The following is a 12,760-nucleotide window of genomic DNA, read 5'->3' as shown; positions in this document are numbered from 1 at the left end:
TCTAGTCAAATTAGGGTATATTCCGAGCTAATAAACTAATGTTAAACCTATTAAAATGTTTTTAAAAAGCACATGGCTCCATAGCGCCATCACTTGGCAATGTCGCAATGACCGTCATTTGTCAGTGCCTCACTTTAATGAGTAGATGACACGAAGCAGCGGACGTTAGCTACATTAAAAACAGATGGACGCTATTTGAATGGGTTCCTATGGAAACCGGAACAGAAAAGCATTCAATCTGACGTTAGAATTCGTAATGGCGGCGCACATCGATTACTCAGGAAAAAGGTCTATATGTTCACTTTTAGCTCATTAATTGTTTTAAAGCAAATTATAAAATAGGCGTTTCAGGCTACACTTTACCTTGGTTAAGACACTTTTTAAAAGGCAACTTAAACAACAACGATGACGTTGTTATTAATTGTTATTTGATAATAATATTATAAAATATTTGTACACTACCAGTCAAAAGTTTTTGAACAGTAGGATTTGTAATGTTTTCTAAAAAGGTTTTTTTCTGCTGCCTAAGCCTGCATTTATTTGATCCAAAGTATGATTTTTTAGCATCATTACTCCAGTCACACAATCATACAGAAATCATTCTAATATTCTGATTTGCTGCTCAAAAACATTTATTATTATGTTGAGAACAGCTGAGATTTTTTTCAGGTTTCTTTGATGAATAAAAAGTTCAGAAGAACTGCATTTATCTGAAATAGAAATCTTTTGTAACATTATGTCTTTATCATAACTTAAAAAAAAAAACTGACTCCAAGGTTTTGAATGGTATAGTGTATAATGTTCACAAAAGACTTTTATTTAAAATAAACGCTGATCTTTGGATTTTTCTATTCATCAAGAATCCTGAAAAAATGTACTCAAACATTTTAAATATTAATAATAATAAAACTGTTTCTTGAACAGCAAATCAGCATATTGATTTCTGAAGGGTCATGTGACACAAGACTGGAGTAATGATGCTGAAAATTTAGCTTTGATCACAGGAATAAATTACATTTTAAAATATATTCAAATTAAAATCAGTTATTTTAAAAAGTAAAAATATTTCATACTGCTTTTGCTGTATTTTGGGACAAATAAATGCAGGCTTGGTATGCAGAATTCCCTTTAAAGAAAAAAAAAAATAAAATAAAAATTGACTGGTAGTGTACCTTCAAATACTTTTAAAAGTGAACCCCTTTTCAGGAAGTCGCATCAAGCAGTCCTGTCATGCGATGACGACACACGCAGCGACATGGACGGGTAAAAAGCGACAAAATAAACTTTCAAAGAGCCATAAGGTAGGTATTAAACATGAAACGAACACATATATGCAGGATAAACCCAAATAGTGATTTAATTTGTGGACGATGTGTAAGTACGTTAGGAGTCAGTGACGAGGACAAGTACAACAACAAAAAATGAACGCGGGTGTGTTGACAAATAACGGTACCTTTAACGTTTTAAAACAATAGTGACAACACCTCGTGAGGACTCGTTTGCAGGTAAAGCTTTTTAACGGAAAGATTATTTAGGGTTTGTGATCAACATTATTAAGATTATGCCAGTTTTGTCGGATAAAGATCGTCCCAATTTGTGTTTATATTGACAGGCAGAGCCATACGTCGCGAAATTATGAAACCTACTATGGCCAAGGCTTATATGATGTTCACCTAGTAGCCATAAACAACGTAACATTTTTTAAATCAATTTTCATAAGCCTTAAGCTTTGTCATAGTAAGAAAGTTAAGGAAAGATACGCCAAAGCAGCATGGCCTAATTAATATTCATAAGCCAAGTCAAGCCTCAGTTTGGAAAGCTGCAAAGCAACGACAGCATGCCCTAATTAATATTAATAAAAAAAATCCTTCGCCATAGGAATATTTATCCGTAAATTTGTTGCGGAAACAGTTTGACAGCACCACGATGTCGTCGTAGACTCGTAGCTGATTTAAGAGGAAAACCTATTCAAATGTACATTAAAATGTAGAAATACTGAGTGTATTTTAATATTTGTATTTAGTTTTACTGGCCGAGTCTGTGAAAATCACCTGTGTCCTTAAATTTAGGTTCAAAGTGTATGTTTTACTTGAGGTAGCTTTGGTTGTTCTGTACTTGAGATCGTTGTGACGTTTGTGTCCGCTTACACATCACACGTGTTCTGACCTTTGATGTTGTTGCTACTATATTCATAGGTTGTTTGTGAGAACTACCATTCCCTCCCCCTCATTTCTTACCTTCATGCCTGAACTTTCCCCTAGATCCCACACATGCACTCACAGAGGGTCCAGTCTATTAAATGGCACTGTTGTGGCTGTCTGCTGGCAGTTGTAAAGAGAAGAGCATTGAGTACTATGTGTACGCATTCCATTACCAGAGAAGGTCTGGACTCTGACTGACTGACTGCTTCAAAGGTTTGAACTCAACTTTTCTTCTTAAGGATCCTATCAGTTTTCTAAAACTTAAATGCTTTTTATAATACTTTTGTTTCTTACTTCGTTGAGAATTTCTTGTGTTAATCATTAACTGTAGTTTTTGCATGTGCATGTCACGATTCTATTTACATTCCTGAGTGTGTGCAGACATGCAGTGTTTAAAACGGTTGCTATTAAATGCTTTATAAGCTATTATAGTATCAAAATGAGCTTTTATTGAACTATTGCTATTCTAAGTTTTCATTTTAATTTTACATAGTACTTTTGTTATATGGTTTTGTTTTTAATATTTCCTTTTAGCTTATTTTTTATTTCAGCTTTAGTAATTTTACTACTTCAACCTAAACTCTTTTCCAGGCTATTTTTTTTTTAAATCTAATAATTTTATGTTATTGTATTTTAGCTTTTTTTCAGCTAACGAAAACGATTTTTAGTTAGCTCTGAATTTTGTTTCCTTAGGCTATTAGAACTGTCAAAATGTCTTCACTTCCTCTGAATGAATGTCTGAATGAAACATTTTGCATGGCCACTTGATACACGTGTTTCTCTGAAACTTCCCAAAGCCGATTCATAGAAATTGGTGTTTGTTTTATTTAAGCTATATATCTTATTTAAAAATTAAGTATAAACTATAAATGAATGACAGCTTGTGAACTCTATAGCTTGTAATATCACACAAGAGCACGTTTTGCTTTATTTTGATTGCATCATAATATTGCACACTGATGCCATCTAGTGTTAACACACATTTGATAACCTAACTGTGGCATGGTTTTTCTTTATTTTTAGAGTTGAGCATATATAAAACCCAAAACAAAATTAAAAGGAAGCATCATCTCATCTTGCCTTTAAAATTTGTATATATGCATTAACTGTCAGCTATTTTTATTCATATAGCCCATTTGAATGCATCAACAGGATCCACAAGGTGAGAGAGATGCCATCACAAACACCCACCACAGACTGTTCAGGGCAACACTCTCCTCCAGTGAACCTGGAATCAGCAAGCACCACAACAGGAAATAAGGAAATCCCCCCATCAACTACTAGTGATCCCACTGACCAACCAGAAGGCACAGCAAAAGCTGTGTCCAATACTTTTCCAATAGAAACCAGTGAGTCAGAAAGGCCCAAATTTAGTTCCAATGTTCCAGCTAAAGAGAGACTGAAGTTTTTTCTGGGAGCTTCTGAGGATAATTCCTCCGATGATGAGACTTTGGTTATGGGCCAGGCTGCAAAACCTCAGCCCAAAAGCACAGAGACATCTAACGCTCTACCTACTACGTCATCAGAAGTGCCGCCACCACCGAATCCATCAACCTGTTTGAGGTGAGCATCCTTAGAGATGTTTTATTGTTGTTTACACTACCAGTCAAAAGTATTTGAACAGTAAGATTTTTTTTATGTTTTTTAAAGAATCCTCTTCTGCTCTTCTGCATTTACTTGATTCAAAATACACCAAAAGTAATATTGTAAAATATTTTTACTATTTAAAATAGCTGCTTTCTATTTGAATATATTTTAAAATGTAATTAATTCCTGTGATCAAAGCTGAATTTTCAGCATCAATACTCCAGTCTTCAGTGTCACATGATGCTTCAGAAATCTTTCTAATATGCTGATTTGCTGTTCAAGAAACATTTTTATTATTATTTTCAATATTTAAAACAGTTGAGTACATTGTTTTCAGGATTCTTTGGTGAATAGCAAATTCCAAAGATCAGCATTTATCTGGAAAAAAAAAACTTTTGTAATATTATACACTATTCCATTCAAAAGCTTGGAGTCAGTATATATACTTATTTTTTGGGGGGAGAGATTTCTATTTCAGATAAACGCTGTTTTCAACATAATAATAATAATAATAATAATAATAATAATAATAATAATAATAATAAATGTTTTTAAGCAACAAATCAGAATATTAGAATGATTTTGAAGGATCATGTGACTGGAATAATGATGCTAAAAATTCAGCTTTAAATCACTGGAATAAATAGCATTTTAAAATATATTCAAATACAATACAGTTGTTTTTAATAGTAATAATATTTCAAAACTTTGCTGTTTTTGCTGTACTTTGGATTAAATACATGCAGGCTTGGTGAGACTTTTTAAAATTATTTTTCTTCTTATTATAATTTAAATAAATCAATAAAAGCGAAAGAGTGCAAGTGTACTTGCAATACATTTTAACCTAAAATCTTTACATTTCTTTAAAAAAAAACGTCAAAACTTATTTGTCATAAACTCAAATATATCAGATATTAAATGCAGAGTGAAATTAATGCAAATAAACTAGTTCAAATTTTCCCTCTTGGGCCTCTGAATGACCCACTATCGTGGTGTAATAGTTAACTTTGCTGTCTTCTCTTGAGGTTTGCTCTTAATGCCGGTAGAGGACACTGTCCACTGCATGAAAGAGTCCAATGTCAAATAGGACAGAGTTATGGACCTGAAATACAGCCATATGGTCATTCTCAGTGATCACATGACTTGCTCATGCTTGTCACCTGTTAAAGTGGCATGCCGTACATTTCTGTCCTATTAATGGAAGCAATGCTCCCAATGTTGACTTTCAAAGACATTCTCATTGCGTTTCAATATAAAAAGCATACTTCCAGATTGTTTCCAGAGACAAAATATGCTAGACATATATTTAGGGGTGTGTTGGGACAACATGTTTTGATGTGGTCTCTGGCTCTTCGTGTGTAACCCATTGGACGTTGTTGTCCTTTTCAACAAGTCACCTACTTGACATAGGCTCAATTGGGTGGACTCATAATCTAGAACAGCTAGGACACGCATTTTGCTTTTCCCGCAATGGAAGTGAAACTTTACAGGCCAAAAGGTAAGGTGATTCTTTTGGTGACATTTGTCTACACAGATCTTTTCTGGTGGTGACATTTGTTGAGACAGATTTGTCTTTGATTGTGGTACGTTCAGCATCAGCAATTTGGCAAACTGCAATCAACAAATGAAAAAACTTGATTGATTATCTAGCATGCATTCATTATGGCTAGATTTGCAATTTATTTGCAAAAATATTTGCACAGATTGTTGGTTATAAACTGTCACAGACTTTGCAAGGAAGTTCTTTTGCATTTATTTGTCTGGAGAGAAACCAAAAATGAACATCCTTACCAGGCTCTTAGCATGTTTTTTCCTAAACATGTGGTGGTGAAGTGAGGTCCTCACTGATATGGGGGAGGGGACATGAGAAGGAGGAAAAGGGAGGGAACATAGAACATGTTATGTTGTTTTTCTTCTCCTGAATTATCATCTGATACTTTGTCATGGATAGTGAAGGAGGGCAAGCGCTCAACTGGTTTCAGTGCCTCAAGAGGTTTGTACTAGATCAAACATGCACTTTGTTCATTCTGTCCTCTAAAACCTCCCGTTTGTTAGTGTACGGTATGTTCTTGACAAGGGTAGTACACTGGAAGTATAAAAAGGGGAGTGGTTTCTGTTGTTCTTCCTAGCTTCCAGCGTAGCATAACACAACAGCATGAGTTTATCGTAATTCCACTGTAGTGTTAGAATGGAGTTTTGCAATGCAAATCTTAGATTGCCGGATTTCGCTGAAATGCACTACACAAACTGTTCAAACTGTGTATAAAGTGTTACATAATGTAACCTGATGATGTTAGCATGTGTCTCTCTGAGTTCATATACTTGTATAAGTTCAGAGAGCAAAGAACACACAAGATCTGGAGCGATAATGGCAATGTTGGTAAGGTTGCCTAATCCTATATGCAGTTCAAAACACATGCAGCTGTTCACCGTTTGTGGCCAGTCAAGAAACTGGATAATTGAAAACGTACAAGTCTCAGAACGTAGCATAATCATCTTTTTCAGACAGTTTTATTTTTTTCTCTGCACAAAATCAGACAATTACAAAAAATAGGTCTTTTTACTAAGCATGCTGTTTTCAAGAAAATGTGATTTTGGCTGCTCATGAAGAGTGCATTAGTCACAAATTATTATATTATATATATGTTCTTCTGCACTTTCTATTCATCTAAGAAACCTGAAAAAATATATACTCTGCTGTTTTCAACATAATATTAATAATAATAATAAAAGTTTAGCAAATCAGAATATTAGAATGATTTCTGAAGAATCATGTGACTGCAGTAATGATGCTAAAAATGCAGCTTTGAAATCACAGGAATAAATTACATTTTAAAATATATTCAGTAAGAAAACAGTTAAATAGTAAAAATATTTCAAAATGTTACTGTTTTTTTCTGTACTTTAAATCAAATAAATGCAGGCTTGGTGAGCAGAAGAGACTTCTTTAAAAACATTTTAAAAAATCTCACTGTCCAAAAACTTTTGACTGGTAGTGTATGTTTGTATTGGATATTTATTTGTTCATGCTCAAATCCCCAATTTTTATATTTGGAATACATTTGCCATCATTTAACACTCACTTAAAGTTAAACTTGAAAAACAGCAATAATTTTATAACACTGTTAAATGTAATGTTTTGTAACATAGTTTCAATTCATGTTTTGATACCTAAATTTAAAACTATTTCAAATGATTGACTTGAGATATTAGTTAATTTTTCATTTATTTACACCAAATAGAGAATTTTAATATTTATCAGTCACCATGATACTGGTCTTGTAGACATTGTTAATATTAATATTGATATTGTGTCAATAGAATGTTAATATTGGCGTGATTCTATATGCTACAAAATGTAAAATGTTTTTTCAAGTGACATTTAAAAGACAATAGTCAGCATCTCAGTGTTATTTCCACTGATGACTGCAGAAAATGAGGTGTGATCCTGCAGGTCATCCACAGGTTCAAGCTGTCACCTTGGCATATGTGACCCTGGACCACAAAACCAGTCTTAAGTCGCTGGGGTATATTTGTCGCAATAGCCAAAAATTCATTGCATGGGTCAAAATTTTTGATTTTTCTTTTATGCCAAAAATCATTAAGAAATTAAGTAAAGTTCATGTTCCATGAAGATTTTTTATAAAATTCCTACTGTAAAAATATCAAAATGTAATTTTTGATTTGTAATATGCATTGTTAAGAACCTAATTTGGACAACTTTAAAGGGGATTTTCTCAGTCTTTTTGATTTTTTTGCATCCTCAGATTTCTGATTTCAAATAGATGTATCTCAGCCAAATATTGTCCTATCCTAACAAACCATACATCAATAGAAAGCTTATTTATTGAGCTTTCATATGATGTATAAATCACAGTTTTGTCAAATTTAACATTATGACTGGTTTTGTGGTCCAGGGTCACATATAGTAGACCGTATAAGCTGTATGTCACTTGTTTGTCTTCTGCATTCCACCTTTTACTATACATTAATTGCATTACATTCTCATATGCATTAAAATGTAAAGCTAGCTGTCGTTTTACAGTTTAGGGGTAGGTTATGTGTTAGTCAGTACTGCCTTTATGATAACACATTAAGCTGTGATTGGCTGTTTTGCTTGTGTGAGCAGTTACATTATAGCACAATTTGATAGAGTTGGAGAGTACAGAGGCCAGATCAGTAGAGGAAACACTTTTCACAGGGACAGATCAAGTTGACTCCAAGAAGTCATGCTGATTTAATGGATTCCTACCTTGTATGTTTGTTTTTGTTGTGTTTGATACTGTATATTGGTGAAAATGGTGCTGTGTTGATCTCATCAAGTCTTATAAAAACACTCCAATTCATGTAGATGTTACGTTATTAATTATTGAAGCCTTAACTAGCTTCCTTTCTGAAATTTATTGTACATGTTTGAATAATTAAACTGATATTTTTTTGCCTGTAGGCCTAGCATGTCAGGCCCCCACCTGCTGAAAAAGGGTAGAGAACACAGGAAGATGGATGTGCACAGAGATTTCACTGTTGCCTCCCCAGCCGAGTTTGTCACTCGCTTTGGAGGAAACCGCATTATTGACAAGGTTAGAGTCATACTTTTATGTGTATGTTGTTTTACTTCATTTTTAACAGTAAGAAAATGTTAATATCTCTCTCTCATATTAGGTGCTGATTGCTAATAATGGCATTGCTGCAGTTAAATGCATGCGTTCAATCCGACGATGGTCCTATGAAATGTTCCGTAATGAGAGAATCATTCGCTTTGTGGTAATGGTCACACCTGAAGACTTGAAAGCCAATGCAGGTTAACAGCCCTCATTTTATATTATTTGTCTTCAATTTTATTTCATGAAACATTGATTCTGGACATTCTTTTTTAGTTTTGATTTAATTTAGAAATTCTGTCTACATTTCATTGTGTTTTTTTTTTCCAGAATATATTAAAATGGCTGATCACTATGTGCCAGTCCCTGGGGGCCCAAATAACAACAACTATGCCAATGTTGAGATGATTGTGGATATAGCCAAAAGGATTCCAGTGCAGGTACAGCCTGTCCAATATCTTTTTATAGATACGTATTTTCCAGCATTACTAATGATGGTCTTGTCTTCCCATAAGGCTGTGTGGGCTGGATGGGGTCATGCTTCTGAGAACCCCAAACTACCAGAGCTTCTCCATAAATCAGGGATAACTTTCCTAGGTATTTCATCTCATTTTCTGCAACCTGTTTAGACAGCTTAAAGAATATGTTCATTTTTAGAATAACAATTTCCTGATAATTTACTCACCCCCATGTGATCTAAGATGTTCATGTCTTTCTGTCTTCAGTCGCAAAGAAATTTGAGGAAAACATTCCAGGATTTTTCTCCATATAGTGGACTTTAGTGGTGGTCAATGGGTTGAAGGTCCAAATTGCAGTTTCAGTGCAGCTTCAAAGGGCTCTACACGATCCCAGCCGAAGTATAAGGGTCTTAACTAGCAAAATGAATGGTCATTTTCCTTAAACAATAAAATTGTATATAGACCTTTTTCCTGAACACGGAAGTAAATCCGACTCTTAACTGAAAGAATGCTTTGCATTTCCGGTCTGCATTGTTTCTAGTCAAATTAGCTAATCATGTTGGAAAGGTCACGCGCAGTTAGTTCTTCATCTTTGTACTTCTCATTTTCTCTTCCAACTTCAAAAGCATCCAACAGTGTTGTTTTACCTTTTTTGTAAAGAGCATTTGACTTTCTTTTGCTTTTGCTTTGTAAACACTGGGTCGGTACTTCTGCCTACATCACTCGTGGCATTTCCAACTTTATCTAATGTCTAAGGTTGGGCTGGTTCAAGACGAGCATTATAGTATATGCATTTTTATTGTTTTAAAAAAATAACAGATCATTTCTCTATATAAGATCCTTATTCCTCAACTGGGATTGTGTAGAGCCCTTTGAAGCTGCAATTTGGACCTTCAAGCCATTGGCTACCATTGAAGTCCACTATAAGGAGAAAAATCCTTAATTTCTCTGCGACTGAAGACAGAAAGACATGAACATCTTGAATCACATGGGGGTAAGAAAATTATCAGAAATTTTTATCCTGCAGGTGAGCTTATCCTTTAACCTTGCCAGTTAAGGACAGAGGGTGTTGATGGGGTTTTCTCCATTTCAGGGCCTTCCAGTAAAGCCATGTGGGCATTGGGAGACAAGGTGGCATCTTCCATTGTAGCTCAAAGCGCAGACATCCCCACCCTGCCCTGGAGTGGAACCGGTGAGAGATCCCGTTCACGACATGAGCTGTTGCTAGAGTTCTCGTTGTAATGTTTTCATCTATCCTTCTTTGTCTTTTTTTTTCAGGTCTGAGAGTTGAATGGGCAGAAGATGAAGAAGGGCATGGCCGTTTGATCAGTGTCCCACCTGAACTTTATGTGCAGGGCTGTGTTAAAGATGTGGATGAGGGACTAGCAGTGAGTATTAACTACAGAATTCAAACTGTAACATCAATTTCCTTTATCCTGCTCATTGTGTGTTTTCTTGTGGTTAGAGTGCAGAAAAGATTGGCTACCCTGTGGTTATCAAAGCATCAGAAGGAGGTGGCGGAAAAGGCATCAGAAAAGTGGACAGTTCTGAAGACTTCCCCAGCTTTTTCAGACAGGTACATAGTGCCTAACTTTATTATTTTGTGTAGTTACAGGTTTGGATTCATTACACAGTGTCACGGTGTGTTTGTTCTTGAATACAGGTGCAGGCTGAGGTGCCAGGTTCGCCTATTTTCATCATGCAGCTAGCTGAACATGCTCGCCACCTGGAGGTGCAGATCCTGGCTGATCAGTACGGTAACGCTATCTCCCTGTTCGGGAGAGATTGTTCCATCCAGCGCCGCCACCAAAAGATCATAGAAGAAGCTCCTGCTACTATTGTCTCCACAACTACTTTTGAGCAGATGGAGAGGGTGAGGCACAAATCTATGAATATTTTCTGCCCATGTTGCCGTTGGCCTTTCATAAGCTCCTAGGGAACCCTGGGTATTAAGACTTGCATGGCTTAATATATCGTAAATTATGTCTGTTACTGAAATATGTAGTGGAAAACGCATAAAAGATTTATGTTATTAAAAAAATCCAGATCATTTTATACAAATTTTGGACTATGGAGGGCGCCAATATTTCGATGTTGTAAAATGGTTGCACTTGGAGCTTCTGGTGCTGCCTGTTGCTATTTTTTTACCACAGTACAACTCAGAATAAGCAACTTAGAAAATAAAAAAATAATACAATGCCACATTGTGTGACTTTGGGTTGTAATTTTCAGTTGGAGGGCAACAAGAGAAGCAATGTAAGTCTTCACTGCTTTTCTAGAGTAAGAATGGGAAGATGCCTGTGGATGAATAAAACCTACTGAAGACCCACATCTTTGTTCTCTCCACTTTGGTCCTGATGCCTTTGAGGCTTTTAGTAGACCACAGCTACTATAAGAGATTACAAACGGCAGAGACAAGAAATGCTCGATGCCATCTTAGCAGGATATAAACATGCCCACACTTGTCATGGCGCCACAGCGACTGAAGGAGTTTCTCTGCATGGATTTCACTTGATATCTGGGGGTGTTTAAACTCCTTGTGGGAAAAATCGATGCTATGGCATTTGGTTTAAGCCTACACTTATATATATGTCGCCACATATAAGCTCTTTCAGGAGCTGTGGTCATCATATCAGTATTTTATTTTCCGAGTTGTGTTGCTTTAAAAATAGCAACAGGTTGTGCCAGTATCTCACATAGTGCAACCATTTTACTTCATCAAAATAATGGTGCCCCCATAATCTAAAATATGTCTAAAATAATGTGGATTTTTTTAAATAACGTAAATCTTTCATGAGTTTTCTACTACATATTTCAGTAAGAAACATCATTTACACTATACTAAGCCATACAAGTCTTAACTCCTGGGGTTCCCTTTAAATTGGGCTGAAAAGTTCACACCAAAGGCTTAGAAACTACTAGCTCGTTTGTAACTAACTTTATTTGGTTGCACCATTTTCTTTTGAAGAAGCTAATAGGTAGTAGGTTCTCTGTAAAGTATTGCACAGTTGCATAATTTGACCTTTACTATCAATAATCTAAGGACAGCCTTCAAATTTTAAGCAGAAATATACTTGCAGATAACATTCATATAATGTATTTGAAATAAGGAGCAATAAATAAATACTGATACAAAAAAAAATACATTTATTTATTATGATTGATTTATTTGACATGCACAACATGAAGTGATGCACACCGAGGTGCGCTATTAAGATTAGGTTTGTGTTGAAAAGTTGACAGTTTGTGATTTTTTTTGCATTTGTTTATTTATTTGATTATTTCTCAGCCTTTGGTTTTGGGAATTGTACCATAATGGTGTTGATATTAGCATGCACAATGTATTTTCTGCTTTGTGTGTCAGTATGCAATCCGTCTGGCTAAAATGGTGGGCTATGTAAGTGCTGGTACAGTGGAATATCTGTTCACCGAGGATGGAAGTTTCCACTTCCTAGAGCTGAATCCACGACTACAGGTGGAACACCCCTGCACTGAGATGATTGCTGACGTTAACCTTCCTGCTGCACAGCTACAGGTAAAGCAAAGCTGTGAGCAGTTGTCAAGAGAAAAATGACTTAGAAGCACTGTGTGTACGGTGCGTCCGGTAGTGCTGTTGTTTGTTTAATAAAGTTTTGAGATTCTCACCGCAAAGTAATAATATTTATTCATATTTTGTCATTGTTGTTGTTAATACATCTGGAATTCTCAAATGCTAATCATAATGGTACATTTTCTCTGCAGATAGCAATGGGGATCCCCCTTTACAGAATTAAGGATATCCGTGTCCTCTTTGGTGAAACACCGTGGGGAGACTCACCTATTAACTTTGAATCTCCAGAATGCATCCCCTGTCCACGAGGACATGTCATAGCTGCACGTATCACCAGTGAGAACCCAGATGAGGTGAGCAATT

At 35.6% G+C, this 12,760-nt stretch overlaps 1 protein-coding gene across 1 annotated transcript in view; it reads left to right on the top strand.

Moving 5' to 3' along the window:
* The first annotated feature begins 8,239 nt into the window (after positions 1–8,239).
* Positions 8,240–12,760, top strand: part of LOC141334874 (acetyl-CoA carboxylase) — a 5,643-nt gene continuing 1,122 nt past the window's right edge. Inside the window, exons 1-10 of the mRNA XM_073840098.1 lie at positions 8,240–8,368; positions 8,451–8,589; positions 8,720–8,829; positions 8,905–8,986; positions 9,941–10,039; positions 10,126–10,235; positions 10,313–10,423; positions 10,511–10,720; positions 12,212–12,382; positions 12,589–12,750. Of these exons, the coding sequence (XP_073696199.1) occupies positions 8,243–8,368; positions 8,451–8,589; positions 8,720–8,829; positions 8,905–8,986; positions 9,941–10,039; positions 10,126–10,235; positions 10,313–10,423; positions 10,511–10,720; positions 12,212–12,382; positions 12,589–12,750 (1,320 nt within the window). The 5' untranslated portion in view covers positions 8,240–8,242. The remainder of the gene's footprint in view (positions 8,369–8,450; positions 8,590–8,719; positions 8,830–8,904; positions 8,987–9,940; positions 10,040–10,125; positions 10,236–10,312; positions 10,424–10,510; positions 10,721–12,211; positions 12,383–12,588; positions 12,751–12,760) is intronic.

The sequence above is a fragment of the Garra rufa genome, chromosome 5 (genome assembly GCF_049309525.1).
Source record: "Garra rufa chromosome 5, GarRuf1.0, whole genome shotgun sequence".
NCBI lineage: Eukaryota > Metazoa > Chordata > Actinopteri > Cypriniformes > Cyprinidae > Garra > Garra rufa.
This window is presented reverse-complemented; position numbering and strand designations above follow the sequence as displayed.